The 24,520-nt window shown below is 44.3% G+C and overlaps 1 protein-coding gene across 4 annotated transcripts in view; it reads left to right on the top strand.

Annotated features, from left to right (window-relative positions):
* Positions 1 to 24,520, top strand: part of dusp8a (dual specificity phosphatase 8a) — a 103,170-nt gene that overhangs the window by 8,470 nt on the left and 70,180 nt on the right. For all 4 annotated transcript variants that reach the window (XR_014569156.1, XM_083763339.1, XM_083763340.1 and 1 more), the window contains exon 2: positions 10,445 to 10,900. Coding sequence is in view for 3 of the 4 variants with exons in the window: in XM_083763339.1 (XP_083619465.1) it covers positions 10,658 to 10,900 (243 nt within the window). In the remaining variant the exon portion in view is untranslated. The remainder of the gene's footprint in view (positions 1 to 10,444; positions 10,901 to 24,520) is intronic.

Genomic DNA, 24,520 nt, shown 5'->3' on the forward strand with positions numbered 1-24,520 from the left:
GCTGTATACGTAACATGCTATGAGTCTGTATAAAATGCTATCTAAGTCTACATAAAGTGCTATCTAAGGGGCTAGGGCAAGTGCTACAGGGCGGGCCATGATGGAGTCTGAAAAGGTGGGTTTTCAGACTACGGCGGAGGATTGGGAGTGAGGCTGCAGTTCTGATTTTAATGGGAAGTGCATTCCATAGTTTTGGAGCCAGAAGGGAGAAGAGTTTGAGACGTGTGGAGCGGTGTCCCGGCGTTTTTAGTGAAGGTACCTCCAGCTTCCCTGCGTTGGCTGATCTGAGTGCGCAGGAGGGTTTGTAGGGTTCGATCATACTGTACAAGATATGGGGGAGCCATACCTTTGGTTGCTTTGAATGCCAGCATCAGAGTTTTGTATTCTGTGCGGGCAGCAACCGGGAGCCAATGGAGGGAGCGCAGAAGGGAGGAGACGTGTGAGAATTTTGGACCAAGCGAGACCAAGCGAGCTGTAGCATTTTGGATCAGTTGGAGAGGCTTAAGTGCACATGCCTGTAGGCCAGTAAGGAGGGAGTTACAATAGTAAAGTTCCCAAACTGGTGTATGCAACCTTTGTGGTGTGCGAACGCCCTCTAGGGCAGGGTCCCGAAATTATTTTGGGGGGTCCCCAGATGATTAAAAAAAAATATATATATTTTTTTGCAACTGAATGGCTGGAAATGGAAATGTAGAGTTTACATAGTACACATGCATGCATAAACTTTCCTTAATGATTATATCTGGTTTCAGTATTTATTTATGATGTATTTTCTCTATTATTAAGGTTATTGCAGCGGTCAATTTGTATTGGTGGTGTGGAGGGGGGCAAGGTGGGGGTCGCAAGACATGGCCAAAGCATTTCCGGGGGTCCCCAGCCAAAAACGTTGAGAACCCCTGCGTGACATGAAAAGGTTAATAACGGTTTTATGGTGTTATTTAACACAGGCGAAATCCATAAACCACTGTTGTAAGGAGATGTATAGAGCAGCTGCGGGAGTATACAGCAGTGCAATGACATTCTGTGATTATTTGCCATAATTATATTTAAAAAAATATAATTTTCGGACAAATACAATTACGAGACTGAGCGTTGGGGGGTGCATCAGCTAGGTCAGGAGGTAACGGGGGGTGCACGGCCAAAAACGTTTGCGGACACTGTAGTATGATCAAGTTTGGCGTTCATTTACAACAACAAAAAAGTGAAAAGTGGAGTTAAAACTGTGTGCGTGCGTGCGTGCGTGTGAGTGTGTGTGTGTGTGTGGTGCAACCCTCCCTGCCCCTCGGCTCACCCCGGCCACGCTGTTTCCATGGCAACGGCAGAATCTGCTTCAGCTCTTGCACAATCTCTCTCTCTCTCTCTCTCTCTCTCTCTCTCTCTCTCTCTCTATCTTTGTTTCACACTCTTGTGTGAGAGAGCCTCATGCTGAGCTGCTGCTGGCTATTTTAGTGTGAGTGTGTGTGTGTGTGTGTGTGTGGGGGGGGGGTTGTTTTCCCTCCATAGTATTCCTTCCTGGATGATGCGGAAGGGATGCAGGAGATAGGTTTTTATTATGCTGAGTAAGGATGCTGAAAGGGTTGGTCTCTCTCTCTCTCTCTCTCTCTCTCTCTCTCTCTCTCTCTCCTCCCTCCTCTATCTGTCTTTGTTCCTTTCTGTCAAACCACAGTACAGCGGATGCGGTACATACTGAGCAGCTGAGCTAAAGGGCTTGCCTTGTTGTGAGATGAGGTGTGTTGCAGTCAGAGGGAGCAGCATTATATTATATGCTGAGCACCCTTATCCCCTGCTCTCCCTTCACCACGCACCACCACCAGGCACACGCTCCCCTCCCCTCCCCATCCCTGGTCCCCGCACAACACACACACACACAGAACGAGGATGATAGAGAGAAGGAGGGACACACAGAGGAAGAGAGAGAGTGGGAGAGCAGACTCGGTCGCCATTAGACATATGCAGCGTCAGAGGATGTGCTCAGTACACAGCGGACAGCAGAGAGACGGAGATGATTGCATCCCTGGGCACTGTGATGATGCTCTGCTTGACTGAGGCGTTCTGCAACACCACATAGAGGTAAACAATGGAGCGTAGAGAACCGCGCAGGGCCAGCAGGTCTGTCAGCGGTATAGAACGATGCGCTATAGTGAGTCTGACATATCTCGCTGTGCCGCTCGCTGCTGACTTGGCGCTCGCTCAACGCCTTTTTGCACGTCACGACTAAAGTCTGTCACTATGTCAGTATGCCTTATATATAACGCGTTGGCTGCGGGCGGGCTCGCAAGTGTTTTGTTTTGTTTTGCCAGGATTGCAACCGCGTACAATCCTCATACAAACTACTGTAGATTGAGCTGTATTTGTCCGTGTGGTTTTTCTTTTTGTGTGTTACTGTGACCTCATTAGATGTTGTTATGATTCCACGGTGCACGCGGCAAGGCCTTCACCCGTTGACTTTGAGGTGTGTTTTGATAGAGCCCATATACAGTAGGCGTACAATATGATTGTAAGCCTATTGTTTTGATGCTGTGTTTGTGGACAACATGTGGGCCCGCTGTGTGTTGTGGTTGTGATGCAGCAGGAATCTCCCTGTGTTCGCGGGGCGTTTGCTGCCATGTTGGGTCATTATGCTTTCCTCCCATCTATTTGAGATTTGCCTTCATATTCTCGCGACGGTGTGCACTTGCATCAGGCAGGTTGCCAGGTAGCACCCAAATGTATGCATTTCTAATGTTGTGGGCCTGGTCGATCGTCCGCCATAGCAGATCTTAAGCCTTATAGCAGGGGTGTTTAAAAACAATTCAGGCTAAGGACCTCTTAGGCCTCACTCACACTGTTGCAACATGCATACAACATGTCTTGTGTCTTGTCCGTGTTTAATGGCCGCCAACCCTCAATACTTTGTAAACTTGACCTTTGGCTCTGTAGTCTGTACTTGCCCCCACCGCCCCAACCCCACAACAAACCGCTTTGCCAGAAATAGCCGATCCAACACAACACGTCCTGGGGGTGTTTTCCCAGAATAGGGATCATAGAGTTCATGTCGTTAATCTAAAAATCACACTTGTGAGACTTTCATTCCTTGCAGATTCACTACCACTATACGTTATAGGAGACATGAATGCAGCGTGTTATTGTATAAAACACTATCTACGGTAGGAGACATGAATGCAGCGTGTTATTGTATAAAACACTATCTACGGTAGGAGACATGAATGCAGCGTGTTATTGTATAAAACACTATCTATGGTAGGAGACATGAATGCAGTGTGTTATTGTATAAAACACTATCTACGGTAGGAGACATGAATGCAGCGTGTTATTGTATAAAACACTATCTATGGTAGGAGACATGAATGCAGCGTGTTATTGTATAAAACACTATCTACGGTAGGAGACATGAATGCAGCGTGTTATTGTATAAAACACTATCTATGGTAGGAGACATGAATGCAGCGTGTTATTGTATAAAACGAAACCAATCACAAGATATATTTATACATAATACTGGCTACATGACGTTGCACGTCGTCAAAGTTTGTTTAACTGCTGCCCTGAATAAACATTAAAAGTCCATAGACTTGGCTGCCATATGCCGTAATTTCAAAAGCCAGGCATTTGAGGGGCTAAAGAAAAGAAAAAAGACTCTTATCATACATAGATTTGGCGGCTCCCCTGTATTAACTCTGAGGACCCAATAGGGATCCTGGACCCCCTGTTGAGTCTGTAAGTGCGATGATCGGATGATGCACACAAATTGTTACGATTCAATTGTTACATCTCGTATACAGTCATGGTCTGGCTCTCTGCCTGTCCATTTCTCTCTTTCTGTATCTCTCCGTTCTGTCTGTCTTTCCACTTCGGCCACTCCCACTTCCCATTGCACCTGGATCAGCCCAGCCCTATACAAACCTGTGAACACTGCTACAATCAACCCTCCACCTATAAATACTGGACTCATTTCTCACACACACACACACACACACACACACACACACACACACACACACACACACACACACACACACACACACACACACACACACACACACTGTCAGGACAGAAGCCAATGTCCGGTGCGCTACTCTGTTGTCCCTGAGCTCTTGAAGTTTCTGGTTCCTTGCTGTACTCTAGTGTTTGGCGTTTTTGGACTTTACTGCATGGGTGCCTTTGAAAGGTTTGGACTTTGTTTATGCCTTTGTGTTTGCTGTAAACTCTAATTGGACCCTCGTCTGGTTCTGGCAGACCAGTAGTGTGTGTGCATTCTGGGTGGTGTGTGATAATCCAGTTGAATTATTCCTTTGGTACGACGACTGTGTTCTCTACGATTTGTAGAGAACAAATAACGGGACACGAGACAGTATCACGCACAAAGTTTATTACACAAACGGGAACATATATAGTGCTGGATCATAACGACGTGACAAGATATGAGACATAATAACGTGCCTACTGCAGCAAGGCTGACCTTGCTGTCTGAGATGTCTCTCGTAGCCTAACTATAAAGTATATATGCTACAGATCAGGCAGTACACAATATGATCATGATTATAAGTGTTTTTGAAGAGTTTCATTTTTTGGCATTCCTGATTTTTCTCTGCATGCATCTACTGCTAACTTTTGTAAGCCTGACCTCATTTAATTTAATAAATCAATGAATTTGAACCTTCCTGCTCTCTGCCTCTGCATTTGGGTTCAGTCATTCTGCTACTGTGACAGTATACAAGTAAAAGCTGTCATTTCTTTGTCGGTTCATCAACATAGCAGCACTAACAACAATAGCAAAGATATAATTTAGAATAGCAAGAGGATTAAGTAGAAGGTAAAAGCTGTGTGCCTTAGCCCAGGGGTTCTCAAAGTTTTTGGCTGGGGACCCTCGGAAATGCTTTGGCCATGTCTCGCGACCCCTGCCCCGCCCTGCCCCCCTCCCCACCCCCAATACAAATTGGCCGCTATAATAACCTTAATAATACAGAAAATACATCATAAATAAATACTGAAACCGAATATAATCATTCGTATAATGATCATAAACTATTTACTTTATGTAAACTCTTAATTTCCATTTTCCAGCCATTCAGTTGCCAAAACTATATATAAAAGAAACCTGGGGGTCGCGACCCCCCCCCAGGTTGAGAACCCCTGCCTTAGCCTATACTAAATATGATATACAATATATTACACTGTATGTGTATCTATTTATGTACATGGGGTTGTTTTTGTCCTTAAAGATAAGAAAATACTCAAACATCACAATCATGGGAAATTAGTAATTACAAGTTATCTGCCTATCTCTGTCTCTCTGTCTCTCTCTCTTTCTGTGTGGAGTGGTGTCTTCATGTCATTTGGTTTCTGCTTCATCTCCATGGTTATCTCGCCTGCCCGCTTCGGCCTTGAAGCGGGTTGTGTTGCTAGGCGGAGGAGAGATCCTCATTGAATAACACACACACATACACACACTCTCCCCCCCCCCCCACCTCCCTCGACCAGTGTCGCGGGGGTCAAAGGTTAGGGAGCAGTGCTCGACTCCTTCCCATGAAAACACTGACCATGGATGGCTCTCTCTCTCTCTCTCTCTCTCTCTCTCTCTCTCTCTCTCTCTCTCTCTCTCTCTCTTAGCTCACCCACCTACTCACTGTTGCTGTGCTGTAGTAAATGTTGTTGTTCTTCTCCATCACAGACAGTTGTTGTTCTCTGCATGTTCTTCATGTGTAGCACGTCGTACTGTAGTGAAGCCTGTTCATCAGAGCACAATCATGTCTTTTCTTGTGCACTATTATGCTATTTCGTTGCTGTCGGGCAGAAAACCTCCTATCTCCACATTTCAACTTTTTGTGTTTTTATCGTGAATTAACAGCCCTAGCCCCATATTACTACAGAGTCACACAAAAGCATCTAAAGTATAGCAGTAAGTTTGAAATGGCGAAGCAACGCGTTTTGATTCCGGAAAAGTAACAGGTTTGGACATGTGAGGTTTCCACCCGACAGACTATTTCCACCTCTGGCCTTCCTCTTCCTTCTCTTTGTTGTGGTCATCAGGCTCCTTTTATCTAATGGATTTGACAGGCATGAATTCTATGCAATGATGCAGTATACTATAGTAAAGGAATAAAGGATCATTTCTGCTTCATAGAACAATCATTTGGTGTCACTCAAAAACATTAATGTTATCATTTATTATCAGTGGAATTGTATCATCATTATGTGATGATACAAGTAAAATAACTGTAATATATGTTTTTGTGATCATTAGAATGTCTAGAACATGTTTTATTTATTATTGTGAAAGATATATCCCCCCAATGCACATTTTTATTTTATTATTATTTTAATAAATATTATAAATGTGCATACTTTTTATTTTATTTTTTTACATAATCTCCTCTACAAATTTGCAGGTAGAAATGTACAGTATATGGGTCTTGCAGGGTATACACAATTCTTACGAATTTAACTCAAACGTTGTTATAAAGTCTTTAACATTCTTGCTTGATGAAACAAATAACATGCAATCTTTCAATCCACTGCAGTGACTAGCACTTTGATTGACTGTCAGATTTTGCAAACATAAGTCATATCCTGATGCATATCAATCAAAAAAATAATCCTTGTGATTGTAGTGATATTGATCTGTCGGGCATATTGCCCAGCCTTAAAATGACTTATTTCCATCTGAAAAGGTTGACAAAGTAGGAATATGTTTTAATATATCTCCTTATTTGAAATTTTGTGTTTCATGGTAAATGAAAGCCCTACTTGCTCATACTACAGCATCACGCAAAAGTAGCAGATCTATTTATTTTTCACAGCTCCTGCTACTGTGCCATGCGGATGAATAAAACAACATGGGTTGCTTGGTTCACATTGTGACCTTCTCAACTGGCCGGTGAACCGGTGAACTGGCTCTCACCTAGTCTACTGTATATGTTCTCAAATACCACTGATGTTCCGTTTGGTCTTCACTGGAGTTTTCCGTACCGTAAGAGCCAAATGTCCCCACACGTATAGTAGAGTTAGACATTGTGAAGATCGTTTTCTTGGTCCTCCTCCTCCGTCTTTTATGGTTAAAAAAATATTTGGGGAGTTATATGTTTATATGCATTTAAGAAAAGATTCAGGTTGGTGTTAGGATTAGATATTAACACCCACGAACGCCCGGGGGTATTTAGGACCATTAAATCAGGACGCCCAGCGATTTGCAGTTACGGATTGCATTCTCCTGAGCGCTGAGCTTAACTATTTGATAGGACGGAGACCTCCGTTTATGCCACTCAGGGTGTTAACTGTGGAGGTTAGGTTTAGGGGTTATGGTTAGATTTATGGCAGATATATGCTTCATTGTGCAAGTTCAAAGATTGCCTATTTTCAGCTTTGGGGTTATAGTTATATAGTTCATTTAAAAATAAATCACACCCGTGTGAACTGAGTGGTGCAACTCCCCTCTCCCCTCTCCCCCTACCTCTCTCTCTCTCTCTCTCTCTCTCTCTCTCTAGCAGGCAACAGTGCAGCACTATCTCTCTCTCTCTGTTTCTGGCACAACAGCGCCACTTTTGCCCCTACTGGTACTCAGTCACACATACATACACATAGTCACATAGGTTAACACGGACATTGCTGTAAAAAGGTGTGTGTGTGTGTGTGTGTGTGTGTGTGTGTGTGTGTGTGTGTGTGTGTGTGTGTGTGTGTGTGTGTGTGTGTGTGTGTGTGTGTGTGTGTGTGTGTGTGTGTGCGTGTGCGAGAGTACACGTGCATGCGTGCGAGAGTACACGTGTGTGCCACATTAAATGTGATTGCTGTCGTGGGCATCGGAGAGGGGAGTAGATTGGTGGGTGATTACAAGTGATAAATAGCAAGAGGCAGTTCATCAAGTTTATAGAGGTATCTCTGTGACACACACGCACATGTGCGCATGGACACACACACACACACACACTCGCACGCGCGTGCTCAAGTCCAGGAGGATGCCGTGCAGGCCATTCATCTGTGTCCAGACCTGCTCTCCAAATTCCCCTGGCTTAATTTATCTCACCCCTCCCAGTTTCCTGTTTCAAGAGCTGCCTCACTGGAGACCCTCCATCAACAACAACACCACCACCACAAACACACACACACACACACACACACACACACACACACACACACATATGCACGCACGTGCGTGCGTGCGTACATGCAGACAGACAAGCAACAAACGCATGCACACACACTTGTTTCTATTGTGGCACACATGTTTCAATTTGTCCGGGCCTTTGTGTTTTGGTGATAATTCCCTCAGATATTATCAGGCCGGAATAATAATACCAGTCTCCCCTCGGGGATATTCATCTTCACAGTCTGTTCCAACAGAAAAACACATAACCATATATAGTACACAACAACATAGCACCAAAGACAATGATGTCCCCATACAGCAGTATATAACCATATAGTACACATAGGCCCCCCCACTCGTTTTCTATACATTGCCCAGTCTGGTGTATGTGTCGTTGTTATGTATGTCTTGTTTGTCATGTCTATAAAAACCAAATAAAAACTAACATAACAAAACCATATAGTACTATATCAAAACCATATAGTACACAACAACATAGCACCAAAGACAATGCTGTCCCCATACAGCAGTATATACAGTACAGTTTGTTGGCTGAAGGGACAAAACAAACCATTTGCCATTTCAAAGTTCTGTGTCTTCAACGAGAAGGCATGAGGGTGAAGTGACGATGAAGTGGATGATGATCTGGGTTTGGCCTTTAATGTCTAAAAATAGCATTGTACGTTGTGTAACAAATCGCAGTGGATGAAGATCTGTGTGGCTTTTAATGTCCTAAAAATACAGTTATTTTTAACATGCCAGAGGATCAAAGCCCTGATGCAACAAGACGAGAGACTGTTAATACAAAAACACAGTCACCGAGCACGCTTGGCATACTGTGGGGTCCGTGGTTGAGATGTCCCACGCGTCACTGGAAGCATTGTGGCATTGTTTTCAACCAGCCAGCGTTGTTTGGCAGCGTGACTGCATGGACTGGAACGGAACTCTGTCTGCAGGACCAGAGGTGATCATGCCCTTGATTAGAGCCCGACCGATGCCACCATGTTTGTGTCTGATGACGATCCTAATCTTTGAAAGAGCAAGTCCACCAATTACTGATACTGACTTATATTGTATTAACACATTCTACCATACAGACTGGACAAAATTGCATTTTATTCATTTAAAAAGGTTATAGTGCCATTTTAAGCCCTATTGTTTTGTAAAATGGACGATCTACAAGCTTAGGTCTGCAATTTTTTAAAGTGGTTTTAAAAAATCAGGACTCACTGGCTAGTGGCTACACAACTGCCGATAACAAAGTCCAAAAGGTCAAATAATGGCCGATATATGGTCCAGTCGGATACCGCCTATCGGTCGGGCTATGCACTTGATGTGCCCTCTAATGCCCGCCAGCATCTCAGAAGTGACAGTGACACGTTAGAATGTCTCTGCCTGCCAAAACAAACCGTCCAATGCCACACTTTTGTTATACGAGTTTGCTATATGTGTGCACAGTAAGATGTTATCTCATTGCTTATGAAAAGCGTGTATATAAAATAAATCATGTATCATCCACTGATTGATTTAACTCTGTTTAACTCTGCAGAAATGCAATCTCAGAGTTAAATCAACACTCCAGATTTGATATGGATGTATATATCTTTTTTTTTTTTTAAGATATTTTTTTGTGGCTTACGCCTTTATTGATTTTTTAAGGGATAGAAAGTAGGCTGACAGGAAACGGGAGAGAGATGGGGGGATGACATGCGGTAAAGGCCGTGTCGGGTCCGGGAGTCGAACCCGCGGCACACCGCGACTGGATCACCAGTCCGGTGCCCAGACCGTTACGCTACGGCCTGGGCCTGGATGTATATATCTTACCATACATTTTATATAGCTGATAATAAATACCCCCCCTACAATTCTGAACATTCCCTACACATCCCCCTACTGCTTTTTTTTTGCTGCTAAATTAGCTTTTACAGAAGGAGTGTGGGTCTTGCCTAATTTTTCATTTTTATTGCATTAAGATCCAGCATTATGTTGTGTATTTTTGTATTGCCGTTGTTAGCACAGTTTTGTGGAACATACTACACTACACCAACATTCGGCCGCTAGTACCTTTGTATGAGTGAGTAAATTGTAACTCTGCTTGATTCTTGATTCTTACAGTACATCTTTGTTGTGTATTGTAGCTGTGAGAATATGAAGTACGCATTTTATTTGTCTTTTTAAAGAGCATAGTAAGAATATACGCATGTAGTATTGATGTATACGTTATTTCTGTCTTGTCTGTATTTTCCTTCTTTTTAAATGCTGACCATGCTGGGAGCTGCGGCTCCAAGGGTTCCTTCCTATGCATTTGTGCAAATAGCAAATAAATATTCTATCCCCCCCCCCCTTCTCTGTTCACCGCAGGCACCGTGATGGACCTCGCCACGGCCGCTCCGGTGGTAGCCTTCCCCTTCCTCCGCTGACCTCTCCTCCTCTTCCTCGTCACCTCTGTCCTGCCCCCCCCCTCCCCCTCTCTGTCAGCTGTCTCCATCAAACCCCATTCACATCCCACCAACCCACCGTTGAGCTGCTGAACCCCAGGAGGTGAGAGCGACTGGCGTCATCATCATCGTGGTCATGGCAGGGGAGAAAGGCCAGAGCCACAAGCGCAGCACCATGATGGACATCAAACGGCTGGCGGGGCTGATCCAGCGCGGGACGGGCCGGCTGCTGGTCATCGACAGCCGGACATTCTCTGAGTACAACGCGTCGCACGTGCAGAACGCCGTCAACGTGTGCTGCTCCAAGCTGGTGAAGAGGAGGCTGCAGCAGGACAAGGTGTCTGTCACCGAGCTGCTGCAGCCCAACGGCAAGGTCAAGGTGGGTGGGCCCCTCCTCGGTAAGGTCACCTTGTGCAGGGGACGTTAGAGAGGCAACGGCTGATATTTCCCCAAAGAGGCACTTTTAGCGAAAATATAGCGGATCGACAAGCTCACAACATGGCGCGCTGCGATGCGCTGAGAGCTTGTAGAGCAGCTATTTTCTTGGATTTTTTCTCACGTTCATTTCCTGTTTCCCAGCCTGGAGACCACCATATTGACGACCGGATATTATTAGCATTAGCTCACGTTAACCCACGCTCACCCAAACGTTAACATGTCTGGAGCGTTGCGGTACAAAATCACAAATTACATCCGAACGAAGGATGGATGCCGATCGCCATGGACAGCGCTCCTATTTCCAGAGTTATTTAAGTTATTTAATCCTACTTTGAACGGAGGTAAATGCATGGGGGCCGGGTGCAAAGACCCTGGTGCTGGGGGTGATGGAGGCGTTGCCTAGCAACCGGACCAATGTTAAAAGCAGATTTTCGGCCTAACGGTTACCGCTTCATATAGGGTGTAAAGGGGTTGGTGGGTACGGATATATCCGTAGCTGGCATATAATGTCCCATAGGCGGGGGGTACGGATATATCCCATAGGCGGGGGGTACGGATATTCACTTAGTTGGCAATAAAAGGGCTTTTGGTGTTTGTCGTTTTCTTAATCTCTTTAAACCTTCTAGACTTAGTAAAGTCAGATGTCACAATTATGTCACAATTGTTTATCAGCATGTGACATGTACTAGTACTGATTTGTTTATTTTAAACTACCTGCCTACTACTACTTTTCTTCTTTTTCATTTCACAATATTAGGTATTTAGCAGATGCTCTTATTTGGAGCAACTTAAAATAAGCAAGGTAAATAATCACATGCATAGAAGAATGCATAGAAAAACTGCGTAGTGCCTCAAGATTTGGTATATTTTGGCCGTCGTAATTTTCACTTGCTGAAAATAGACAATCTACAAGCCCACAAGGCTTGCAGATTGTCTATTTTCAGCATGCAACTCATTTTTGCAACATTTTTCGTCTTGGTTTTAGTCGACGAAAACAACACTGGTCTGCACAGTAGTCATATCTTGGTCAGTCACTGACTAGCATCAATAACAGCCTGTGCATAAATTTGGCCAGTGAGGAGCCCAGTCCGTATTCCAGTAGTGTCTGGGTCTGGGGCTTGTCTGGCTCTGATCCGACCCCCGGCCTGCACCAGATCAGTGTGTGTGCGCGGCTATATTTGGCGGTGACGGTCGGGCGTTAGTTACTGTACGCTTTATTGCTTTATCAGTGGCCCTGAAATCGGATCCTCCCGTTTTCCATGACTTCTCCTCTGAATACGACAGCCTTTTTTTCCATGTCCGTCCGTGGCATGCTGCATGCTAACTCCTGTATTTATAGTTCGCTGTGTGAAACTGAAGGAACTTTAGAAGGGGGGGAAAACCCAAGCGTGCGCACATGCGCGGGCGCACAGACACACACACCCTCATGGATGCACAGTTACACACGCAGAAGTGTTCAGCAAGTGCACATGCACGCACTCGCACTGTGTGTGTGTGTGTGTGTGTGTGTGTGTGTGTGTGTGTGTGTGTGTGTGTGTGTGCGAGCGCATATATGTACATGTGTTGCACGATGGTAGCTTATACATCTCAACAAAGCTATGGAAGGCGGCAGGTGACATCCACTCCCCAGCTGCAGTCAAGGCTGACGGCTGTATACCTACAGTACTTAGTGAGTGTTTTGCGGTGTGTGTGTATGTGGCAGTAATGATGACACAATAAGGCCACTGATTGTTGCGATTCTATTCGTGGAGGCGGCCGGTGACAGAAATACCAGGATGGAGGAAATGTAGACGGGGATTTTCTTTCTTTTTTTCTTTCTTCCTTTTGGGGGCGATACACCTTTTTTTACTTCCTGTTTGATCACTTCAGAGCCTGACTGTACATGCAGAGTTGTCAGTGCTTCCTGGGTCTGATGATTTATCATGCTGCACCTGTTCCAACCTTATAGCAAAAGGTACACGGTTACCTTATACCAAACTCTAAATACCAAAGGCACCGGTCCAAAGCCTGTCACAGCTATTTCGTGATGGCCCGATCGCAATTATTTGAGATGGTCGCAATAATCTTCCGCATAGTCATCTGAATCGTTTCCCGTTCCTCTGCGTACAGTATATCACGTCGCGACTAGAGGCTGTCACGAATCACGATTGCAACATTTTTGCTTGACAAAATTGGCACTCAAACTTGTGATTTCCTTCATTGAACGGAACATTATGAATGAAAACTAGATTTCTGGCTTCGTAAAAACAAAAGTTGCACACGGTGGATGTGACAAATGCCAAATTATTTAATATTTTCATATTTCATATTTCAATTTCATGTTATGAAATTATATTTAAAACATTTTCAGCATGGAAATGATTATGAAGCTTTTCAATCTTACTTGTAAAGCTTCTGCCTTTATTGCAGAAGCTAGCTATAGACCACCAAGCTGTTCGTCTTCAAGCCCATGCAGCTAAAGCTGACCTGATGGTTATATCACTTATCACGATATGAAGTGGGTTGTGAAGGCCAGCTTGTGGCAGTCATCCCAATCCACTGAAATGCCACGACAGACTTCACACCCCCAGAGGGTATCACTAGATGAATGACTCTATGCTGCCAAAAGGGCCGGCCGGGATCAAAGGAATGATAGATTAAGCCCCGTTCAGATGCTCTGAGGCCTGACATCTGGCTGGCATGCCCCAAAATGTGCCGCATTAATACAAGCCATGTACCCCAGCCCGGAGATAAGGCTCTCCTAGAGCTTTGTGTAGCTAGTGTAAGATTCTCTTTGAATTATCTCTTCACCTCACGGCTCAATCAGAAAGCAAATATGTCTCTCTCTCTCTCTCTCTCTCTCTCTCTCTCTCTCTCTCTCTCTCTCTCTCTCTCTCTCTCTCTCTCTCTCTCTCTCTCTCTCTCCGTGTGTGTGCGTGACAGATCTCTGAGAGACTTCAGTGAACACAGGCCTCACTTTTTGAGCGGTGCCTCCGCTCCATTACGCAGCAATGTGTGTCTCTATACATACGTGTCTTTCCTGATTTCTGTTCCATTCTGTCTGTCTTCCCACATCTATTTCACATTTAGGGGTCGATTAAGGACTTCTATGTTACTTACTTCTATATTACTAATCTAATTACAGTATTATGATCTGGGGGCGTGTAGTATGTCATATTGCAATTTTGGGCATGTTAAGAAGCGCTTTTGACACCCCCCGGAGTGCGCAAAACGGCCTTGAATTAGTCATGGGTGTGTTTAAGGCGTGTTTGAGACGTACCCAATCAACATGTCCGTACTATTCTCTTTACCAGTCAGCTGATGTCACATACGGAATGCGCACTTTGGGGGTCGTGGTATGACATTTCTTCAGGCTGGCACCATAGAAGACATGACATGCCTTTGTCACATTTGGGTTAATTATTCCTATTGCACTGCATGCTGTCACCTTTATGCCTCAAAAGAACAGACCCACCTTTCAGATCGGAATGGAATTGCGAGTAGATAGCAGCATATTGGCAAATTGCCAATCCATGCGTAATTAATTAATTCGATAACGATAGAACCATGTACCATACAGCGAATGAAAGCAAGATTCCTAAGGAATATGGAGATTTTTACATTTAATAAAACGGTTGAGAAATGAGAGAACCATGAGTGTTTATAGGCTAATATCAACGTTTTTTTATGAAAGACCAAACGGGCTGTGAACTTGAAGAGCTCAATCACCATCCCGACACGGAAGAAATATAGCCTAGTGCATGCATGTATATGCACTGTGACTGTTGCACTTGCACACAGTAGCCTACACACGCTCTTTATTTGTTTCTATTGAAAAACACCAGTAAAATAACGTTTATTATATTTTATTTCATTCAAGTCAAGGAATGAGTTGAATGCGTGCTGTAATGCTGTGGCCTGGTATGGTCTTCGCTGAGTTCGCTCGTAGCATTTTATTGAAGAAGACTTGAATCGGGTGTGATACAGCATATGAAAGCACATTTCCCACGGATTATGGAGATGTTTTTATTTATTTTTAAGGTTGAGAAATGAAAGAATTATGGCCGTTTCTAATCTCAACATTTTTTTTAAATAGACGCAAAACGGCCATGTCTCATAGAAACAAGTAAATGGGTCTATAAAAATAAGCGCATATAGCAGGGGTCTGTAACCTATTTTAAATGAAGTGCCATGTTTTTATTTTCTAAATAGTGAGTCTGCCATATCCAGATTAATTTGAATGACACCACATTAAATTAAAAAAACATATTTTGATTGTCCACAAATATAAATTTCTTCCTTCTTTTTAAATATGTTCTTGCACATTGTTATAATGATCATTATATATCCCCCTGCAGTCAGAGTTCATAGTTTTAATGAATGAATGTGATGCATTGTGAGCTGGTATAGATCTGCTATTTTCAAAAGTAATCTTTTTATTTAATTTTTGGATTAGCTGTCCTTAGTTGGGCAAATGCATTCATCTGGGGATCCTTGACATGGGAATGTGCTTGTTTTGCACTGGTTTAAACAACATTAGGAGAAAAGCCCAAATAACCACTTTAGAAACAAGAAAAGCAATCACACAGAAAGCAACTTTACAGAAAAATAAGCCGCTTATAATAAACAGACATGGCAACACTCTACCAGCTTCCCAGAGCCGCTCAAGTGTCAAATCAAACAGTGCTTTTTGCGTTTATGAGGTGGTCAGACCCACGTCTAATCGTTATGCGCTGAGTGTCTTTAGGTCAAGGGGCTTAATAGCAAATTGCGCAAAGCGAGAATAATTAACATATGGACACTCCCACAATGCTAAAATATTCAGGGACGCGGTATGCCAAATGTGTGTGCGTTCAACACGGGCCGAGTGCGTTCAACACGGGCCGATATGCCTTTCATAATATGAATGTGCGCAGAGCGAGGCCAATTTATGTATTTCCATTGGTAAACCGCACCTTCAAAATCGACCTGTTAATATCTCTGTCTGTCTGTCTGTCTGTCTGTCTGCATGTCTGTCCGTCCACCTAAGTGGTTGGTTCTCAAACTTTGTGAACAACCAAATGTATTTGGCTGCGGACCCCCAACTGAAAAGTGAAAATGTTTCAGGAAATATTCCAGTTTTCTTTTTTTAAATAGTACATCTACAAGCTCACCACATTATTGTGAGCATGTAGATGCTATTATTAAACAGCTACAGTATACGGTTTAAAGTCGTATTTGACTGTGTGCCACAGTCAAATATATGTTAATGTGTGGGTCCTTGAAATGAGGACGTTTGAGATCATCACCCTTATTCTCTTGCTCTCTGGCCATCAACCCCCCCCCCCACACACACACACACACACACACACACACACACACACACACACACACACACACACAGACACCACCACCAGTAAAAGAGGATAATGCAATGCGATTAATGCTAGGCCGGATAAAGCTGGCGCTAGCCAGGTTGAGGGGACGAGGGGGAGGGGGGCCGCACGCCACCCAGAGGCCTTTTGTTATTGGCTGAGCATGACATCACCCCCCTTTTGTGTGGTCACTGGCTAGGCGGTGGGCTGGGCACGTGCAGACCGGCTGTATGGTGTTAAAGTAGAGGCCTCCCGACCCCCCCCCCCCCCCCCCCCACACACACACACACACACACACAACACCACACTGACAAACCCCCCCCCTCCATCCCCACTGCCCCCCCACAGGGCTCTGAGCACTGCCAAGGGGCTGCCGTGCATGGGCCGGCCGGGGCAGCAAAGGGACGCCATTGTGGAGCCCTTTTGTGTGGGGAAGTGAATCCAGGAAGCGGGAGAGCAGAGCACCACAGTGGGCATTCATGGGTGGGCTGCTGTATAGCTGTGGCACAGCGCAGCCGCGTCTTCCCCCTTCACATCCCATTGAGCGCTAATAGTCTGCATCCCCCCCCCACCCGCCCAGCCACCCCGGGGCGACACACTGCGCCTTTCACACAGGGCGCCCCGGCCAAGATGAGACCCGTGACCGCCAGTTACAGCGCCCACATACCAAGGATGTAGTGGTTCCTTTACTCCACTGGTTTCCAATCAAATTATCCTGTGACCCAGAAGAGAAGTTAGATGATTACCCGGGGACCCAGACTAGTGAAAATGGCAGATCTACAAGCTCACAACGCGTCGTTTCTTTCACATTTGTTTTCTAATTTATCGAATTTCTTAGATTTTTCATTGATTTCTTCCCGAAATTAGGCCTACAAAAAACTAAAGGTACCCATAAAAACTGACTTCCACACCATCTATTTGCTCCTTATTTGGTTTGATTAGATTCCTTATTTTTGATTACTTAATACATTTATATTGCTTTTGAATACTGCGTCTCCCCTGTTTTTTGTTGTATACTTGGCACCCCTAGGCCAGGTATATAACAAATGGTTGTATACCTGGCGTAGGGGTGCCAGATACACAACAAAAATACAGGGGAGACACAGTACTCAAATGAAATATAAATGTATTAAGTAATCAAAATAAGGAATGAAATGGTCAAATCAGCAGCAAAAAGATGAGGTGTGGAAATCAGTAGTCAGTAGTGCAGTGCGTGTATGCATGAGTGAAATGTATGTGTGTGCGTGTTATTAACAGAAATGCTGAAAAAGGTGCATGGTGGGAGAGGAGCAAAGGAGAACTGAAAACAACAGAACTCAAGGACTGTCTAAAGAGGACGAGACGTGAAGACTGTACAGGCGACGCCATGTTGCTCCATGGTGCTCCATCGCGTCTCGTCCTCTTTAGACAGTCCTTGACAGAACTGAGGAAAGGACTGGGGAGGCAGGCTTATATAGGGCGTCGGCAACGGGCCCAGGTGCCGACACTTGGCTGATTGATCATCATCATCATCCTTAGCTCTGCTGCCCAATCCTCTGAAACACAAGGAGAAAGGGAATTAGGAATAGCAAAGCAAATGACCTACAGAAACCATAAACTAAACAAAGTGAATAATAAATATAATATATATAAAGCTACACCAGACCACCTAATATAAGATACCATACTTCAATACAATACCATACCATATCATATACCATATACTATCCAATACTATATACAGGGAACCGTCACACCCCCCACCCCCCCCCATAAAGACGGGGTCCCAAGGGGATCACCGGACCACTATTTACATAAACATCCTATCTACCATACTGAACCTCTACTCCAAAGGCCACCAACAACCTGTCACAGGCTTCCACCCCAGCAACCAAATTCAATGAAGCATTTTAAGGGGCGAAAGACAGCCAAGAGGAGGACGGTCTACCACTGGAGATGAGTAGGACTAGGACCTCAGTCATGAGGAGCCTGTGACAGCGCGTCAGCCACCACGTTCTCCGTCCCTTTAACATGACCAATGTCCAAGGTATAGGACTGCAGGAACAGTGACCATCGAATCCAACTCTGGTTTGGACACTGCCAAGAGTTTAGAAAAGTCAAAGGGTTATGGTCTGTATAATGACAACAGGGGTACTACCACCTACATAAACGTCAAAGTGTTGCAAAGCTAAAATCAAAGCCAATCCCTCTTTTTCAATGCCTGAGTAGTTTAGCTGGTAAGATTTGAATTTCTTGGAATAAAAGCTAACAGGCTTATCTATTCCTAGATTGTCCTCCTGCATGCCATGACTGGCATCAGTGTAGATCTTAAACGGTCTGTCAAAGCGTGCAGTCGACAAAACAGGAGCGGTACACAAGAGTGCTTTAGCCTCCCACAAATGGGTTTGGGAACCAGTGCTTTCCCCCCACCCCACCCCACCCCACCCCATCGTGTCCAATCCTCTCTTAAACCCCCATCCATCTACTCTCTCTCCATGTAGGTCAGAGATAGATACCGTAGGCGGGGGGCGGGGACATGTTCAGCCATCAGTGCTTCCTAATGGCACTTTGTCCTTTGCATAGAAACGAATCAACTCCACTCCACTCACCTTTTTATACTCAGGCCAAATATACATTTGGGAGATTATGCTTCCAGCCCTGTCTATGTTTCATTGTCTGGCTGGCTGCGTTTTATCTTATAATTAACTATTATAGTGTTTGTGTGTGTGTGTGTGTGTGTGTGTGTGTGTGTGTGTTTGTGTGTGTGTGTGTGTGTGTGTGTGTGTGTGTGTGTAGTAATATTTAAGTGCATGACAGACGGAGCGGGCTGAAACTTTTCCCAAATATCTCATCCGTCATAGACAAGTGACATCATGTACTTACACACTCCCGACCTGGTGGGGATTATGCATTAACACGAAGTGCCTTCTGACTTTGGTTCTCCATCACGCTGAAGCAGCCGGTAAAATCACATCTGGTATTGTCCATTACGCTGAAGCAGCCGGTAAAATCACATCTGGTATTGTCCATTACGCTGAAGCAGCCGGTAAAATCACATCTGGTATTGTCCATTACGCTGAAGCAGCCGGTAAAATCACATCTGGTATTGTCCATTACGCTGAAGCAGCCGGTAAAATCACATCTGGTATTGTCCATTACGCTGAAGCAGCCGGTAAAATCACATCTGGTATTGTCCATTACGCTGAAGCAGCCGGTAAAATCACATCTGGTATTTTCCATTACGCTGAAGCAGCCGGTAAAATCACATCTGGTATTTTCCATTACGCTGAAGCAGCCGGTAAAATCACATCTGGTATTGTCCATTACGCTGAAGCAGCCGGTAAAATCACATCTGGTATTGTCCATTACGCTGAAGCAGCCGGTAAAATCACATCTGGTATTTTCCATTACGCTGAAGCAGCCGGTAAAATCACATCTGGTATTTTCCATTACGCTGAAGCAGCCGGTAAAATCACATCTGGTATTTTCCATTACGCTGAAGCAGCCGGTAAAATCACATCTGGTATTTTCCATTACGCTGAAGCAGCCGGTAAAATCACATCTGGTATTTTCCATTACGCTGAAGCAGCCGGTAAAATCACATCTGGTATTTTCCATTAGGCTGAAGCAGCCGGTAAAATCACATCTGGTATTTTCCATTACGCTGAAGCAGCCGGTAAAATCACATCTGGTATTTTCCATTAGGCTGAAGCAGCCGGTAAAATCAAACCCTGCAGACTACGGATTGGTCAGAGGCAATCATCACTATTGTGATTGTGTCATCGCATCGCGACGGATTCCTCTATACTGCATTGAAGCATTGAAGCTGTGCAATTAGCTGTTATGTAAATGTGAAATGAATTGCATGGCCCATTTCTCTCCTAAAATATTCATAAATGAATCACAAATTGCTAATTTTGAACGTTTTGTGAAAAATAGAAGGCCTTTGTAGAATTTGCAAATTGGCACTCCTACAGTACAAAGAGGGTTGGACGCCACTGTGACAACCAGCTACCTGAGTCGAGTTCATCTGGTTCTACACAAATCTCTTAACAACTATAACACTCAGGGTGTTAATGTCAACTCGGAGTATAAAAACACACGTGTAACCGTATGGCGCACATGGCGGCTGATTGACAGGCTTGCAGGGCAGGCTCGCAGGCGGAGGAGAGTCTTGGCTTAAGCCAAACTAATCCGCGGTGTGCTGCTGCTTTGAGTGTAGGAGGCGTCCAGGTCTGACAGATGGACCAGAGGTCAGCGCAAAGCAGAAGGAGAGGAGACACTCCTCCTGTGTGTGCGTGGGGGGGGGGCAGGGACATGCACACATAGACATGCCCTCTCCAGACCACGAATGCAGCATTTACTATGGTGAAAAAAATGCAAATGCCCCTCCTCTCCTTTTGTTTAGAAGTCCATGTCGTACACCGCATCTCCACTAGCTAAAAAGTGTTGGGTTGCGCCCCGAAAATAGCTGATCTACAAGCTCTCAACGCGTCACAGCGTGACGCGTTGTGAGCTTGTAGATCTGCTATTTTTGTTCAAAAGTGCCATCTGTATTTCAGCCCCTGCCTCTCTAACACTATGCACGTCGCTGTGTGGGGGGCATGTGTGTGTATGTAGATGCACGTCCCTGTGTGGGGGGCATGTGTGTGTATGTAGATGCACGTCGCTGTGTGGGGGGCATGTGTGTGTATGTAGATGCACGTCCCTGTGTGGGGGGCATGTGTGTGTATGTAGATGCACGTCCCTGTGTGGGGGGCATGTGTGTGTATGTAGATGCACGTCCCTGTGTGTGGGGGGCATGTGTGTGTGTGTAGATGCACGTCCCTGTGTGGGGGGCATGTGTGTGTATGTAGATGCACGTCGCTGTGTGGGGGGCATGTGTGTGTATGTAGATGCACGTCCCTGTGTGTGGGGGGCATGTGTGTGTGTGTAGATGCACGTCCCTGTGTGGGGGGCATGTGTGTGTATGTAGATGCACGTCGCTGTGTGGGGGGCATGTGTGTGTATGTAGATGCACGTCCCTGTGTGGGGGGCATGTGTGTGTGTGTAGATGCACGTCCCTGTGTGGGGGGCATGTGTGTGTATGTAGATGCACGTCCCTGTGTGTGGGGGGCATGTAGGCCAGGGATTCTGGATGGAACTCAGATCAGCAGTTTTTCAGAAAACAAAACTGAGGCTTTTTGTATACTATTTAAAATAGTTTTTTGGGTAAAATGCTGCTGTCCCAGAAGTGAATGCAAAACACTGCTGCTATCTGTTTCTAAAAGCTTTCTACCATGCTACCCATGCTAACATGTACTATATGACTTTCTAACAGCAAATGGTTTTGTAAGCCAGTTTTCCCATGTTGCAATGTGACATCACTGTTTAGCTCTGTTTACACAATGCTGCTGTACACCCCCCCCCCCCCCCCCCTCTAACTACACCCGCAAAGGCGCAAACACAATATTTTGGGCCGGACAACGAGAAAAGTGTTGTAACACGAAAATGGTGTTGGTTTTCACCACCAAGTGTCACAACACACACACACACACACACACACACACACACACATTAACTGTATATGATGATTTGGGGTGTGACAGTACAGTAGAAGGACCCCCTGGGGACCCCACACAGTAACTCTCAACCATTTCGGATGTGAGGCGGCTTGCTGGAATCGGCCCGGCCCCCTGGGCGCGTTCCTGGGGGTCTGGATGTTCTGGGGACCCCCCGGGGACCCCCACACAGAGTTGCACCACTCACTTCACACGGGTGTGATTTTTTCTTCATTCTAATTATTTGTTCAGCCCAAAAGTTTTTGTTTGTTGTCATGATTTGTCACGATCCGAGTTGGCTTTGTTCGAGACTTACAGATCTTTAAATAAATACTTTTTGAAATGTCTATGGGGAAAATGCATGGGGAATCATTTCCTGGGCCTGTCGTCGTCATGAAAGGGTGACGCTCTATAAATTCAACTGGTATGCTCTTTTTTCCCCCACTGTCTTTTTCCCAGAAATAGCCGATCTACAAACTTACAACGTGTCACGTGGTGGCACGTTGTGATCTTGCAGATCTGATATTTCTGCAGAACAATCCCTCCCTCCAGAAGAGGGATGCTGGGGTTCAAGTGGTTAATTGCTTGTTTTGGCTGAGTGCCTCGGTACCAAGCTCAAGCTGTTGGCCTATGACCCCTAATCCGTTTAGCAGTATTGGGGAGTGGTTCCCAATTCTTTTCATGTCAAGGACCCCCAAATTTATTAGCTTGCGATATTTATATAATTTTATTTTATTTTATTTTATTTTATTTTATTTTATTTTATTTTATTTTATTTTATTTTATTTTATTTTATTTTATTTTATTTTATTTTATTTTATTTTATTTTATTTTATTTTATTTTATTTTATTTTATTTTATTTTATTTTATTTTATTTTATTTTATGTGCCAGGGTCCCTGGCATAAAATACACAGTCATTGGCATGAAAACCTTTGAGAAACAAATGCTTTTTATGAGACACAGACGCTACTCTTCCTTCTCCATGAGACACTTGGGCCTGTACTGTACAGTAATCTACTTATCAGACAAGAGGAAAAGATTATGTCATTAATCAGTGACATGCATGGGAAAACACTGTATGGTGTGAGCTAATTTGGTGACTGTATGTACCCAGGACACCAAGCTGTTTCCAGTAACTACATTACAGCGGTGGAAAGAAACTTATGTTCTTCTTTCTTTCTTTTTCTTTTTTTTTTCTTTTACTTTACTTGCATATTTTCATTTTGCAATACTTAGTTAATACTTCTACTATTATTTGACAGTTAGTCGGTTAGTTCCTGCTTACTGGTCTATAGTTACTTTGGAAAACCTTTGTACTTTTACTTAGTCTCTAAGTTTTGATGCTTAACAAAACTTATAGACTAAGTTTTTGATGCACTTTATTTTTTACTTTTGTGCCTTTTACACAAGTCAAATTTTGTAAACAGGACTTTTACTTAGTATTTCTCCATTGTGGAATTGCTACTGTACTCAGGAAAACCCTTTGATTGTCCTCCTCCCCCTTGGTTCAGTGACTTTTAATGACTTTGGTGAGTCATGGTGACATCAGAGACAGTTGTTATGGGGATTATCCTATCATTCCTATGGGTAAACCCTGGAATGTTTTGTTTGCTGTTGTCATTCACAATTTGTTCTTTCTTTTCCCCTGCAAGTTAAACAAAAAATGAGTGTACTGTATTATGTCGCTGCGGGCAGAAACCTCTTATCTCCATATTCTGACTTTTTGTGGGGTTTTTTAAATTTGTAAATTAAGAATTAAGAATGCCAAGAACGCGGGACCTCGTTCTTCTCTCCACGACCCGCCTGTGCCAAAACGAGGGAAGTCACGATCCTGCATAGTGTAAACGGGATGTGTTGTGTTAACGCCCCTACTTGATCCTATTACAGCGTCACACAAAAAGCATCAGAAGTAGCAGATCCACAAGCTCGAAGCGTGTCATCTTTCGAGCTTTGTCGATATGCTACTTTTGCCATTTTCTAAATTGAATGCTGAAAAGCAGGTCCAGGTTTGGACATAAATGAGGTTTCCACCCGACAGAGACGATAAGCTAGAGATGGTTTCCTGTATAGAGAAGGGCTGGGTTCATTGTGTTTGCCACGATGAAGTCAGTCACGCCATGAATCATAGTTTGTTTTAAGGCTCCTACTGTTTGACATGCACACACTCTAAACAGACACACACACACACACACACACACACACACACACACACACACACACACACACACACACACACACACAATGATCTTAGAGCCTAGATTATACTGTATTATACTGTGTACATATGCAACACAAAGTTGGTGCTCATACTAAACCCATTTCAATGACGTCATACAGTACAGTGTAAAGGCTGTACAGAATGGACAGAATGAGTGTTGATATGACTTATGTGTTCACATGACAAGCAGCTATGCAGGTCTTGAGTGCGTTTGGAACTTCTGCACACATTTGCACTTTTCAGACAGGTTTGTGCGTGCGTGTACGACTGCACGTGTTGCCCGTGTGTGCATGCTTGAAATTCTATACTCGTGAGGGCCAAAGTATAGTATAATCTGAGAAATGGACATCGTGAGGACCATTTTCCTGGTCATCCCGAGATAAATTGTTGCTTTATGGACGCAACAGATTTTTTGATATAGGTTTACAATTAGAAAATGATTCAGGTTGGGGTTAGAATCACGACTAGACATTTCGAGGTCAGATTTAG

Source organism: Protomyctophum parallelum (genome assembly GCF_964188405.1).
Source record: "Protomyctophum parallelum genome assembly, chromosome: 4".
Lineage (NCBI taxonomy): Eukaryota > Metazoa > Chordata > Actinopteri > Myctophiformes > Myctophidae > Protomyctophum > Protomyctophum parallelum.